This window comes from Etheostoma cragini, chromosome 19 (genome assembly GCF_013103735.1).
Source record: "Etheostoma cragini isolate CJK2018 chromosome 19, CSU_Ecrag_1.0, whole genome shotgun sequence".
NCBI classification, from domain to species: Eukaryota; Metazoa; Chordata; class Actinopteri; order Perciformes; family Percidae; genus Etheostoma; species Etheostoma cragini.
The window spans coordinates 5,111,212-5,112,367 of record NC_048425.1 but is presented as its reverse complement, the minus strand read 5'-3'; the positions used below and the strand labels follow the sequence as shown (position 1 = coordinate 5,112,367).

Genomic DNA, 1,156 nt, shown 5'->3' with positions numbered 1-1,156 from the left:
AAGGTGAACAGGCTGTAACGGAGTGGAGTGATGCTTTCACATTGAGAGTATCTCACAGTAAGTCATCAGCCATATTGTTTCATTTTGTTGAACATAAAGAAATACAGTAGAGCGCATCTCCACATTTGCAGTATGTTTTAGAAGAGATATGGAAATCCACCAACAATACATTTTAATTCTGTTAAATCTCTTTCCGACAGACAGGCCTGTCCTCACTGTGTCTCCATCATGGCTGAGTCCTGGAGCCTCAGTAACTCTGAACTGCAGTGTTAAAGATCCGTCTGCAGGATGGAGGTTCTACTGGTATAAGGCTGTTCCTGATCTGTCACACATCTCCTACAACTATGATCTGCTACCTGGCAGCACCACTGGGACTGACCAGGAGTCCTACATCGTTGATGGACAGACACACACAGCAGGATATGTGTGCAGAGCTGCAAGAGGAAACCCAGTGTTTTACACTCGTTACAGTGGACCGATGTTTGTCTGGTCTGGAGGTTAGTTTGTCCTTTTCCATTATTACTAAATTAAAGTAATGTACTTATTGTGGTGACTTTTTCCTTCACTCCAGCGTCAGGTCACATGTCTCTAAAACAAAAATGTTCTGCTGAACTGAACTTTAACGAGTGAATCTCCTGACCCCCTTTTCATCCTGACACGGTCAACAGTTTGTTGCATATTTGTTTAAACCCTCTGACTTTGGAAATCCATGACCCCATATTGTAAGGCTAACACATTACATTTTAGAATAGATACCACAAGTGCTCCTGATGATAGTTTATATTTTTAAGACGTGTTTAATTTAAAGATGGGCCAACAATGGCCAGATCTGGAAATTAAACAAATACATTAACCTAAATATATACGCTGTGGTGTAAGGTTGAGATACTTTCTAGTTGTTTCCTTCCTTCCTTCCCTTTCTTTCCTGATTTGGTTTTCTTAATTCCTTCTTTTCACATTTGCTTGTTTACTTCACTCTTTCCCCTAAACCCTGAAGTACGGGACATTTAGTTGTAATGTGGCATTTGTCTATTTTGGGATTACTACTTAACATAAAGGTACCCCATGGTGCATCAGCTGTGTTAAAATGAAGAGAAACGTTTAAGCTTCAACACTGAAAAAGATTAAATCCACAGTAAACCTAAAAGCTTTCATT

At 39.8% G+C, this 1,156-nt stretch overlaps 1 protein-coding gene across 1 annotated transcript in view; it reads left to right on the top strand.

Moving 5' to 3' along the window:
• The window catches only part of LOC117935216, a 19,425-nt gene that overhangs the window by 788 nt on the left and 17,481 nt on the right, over nt 1-1,156 (top strand). The window contains exon 4 of the mRNA XM_034857356.1: nt 201-497. Coding sequence (XP_034713247.1) covers nt 201-497 — 297 coding nt within the window. The remainder of the gene's footprint in view (nt 1-200; nt 498-1,156) is intronic.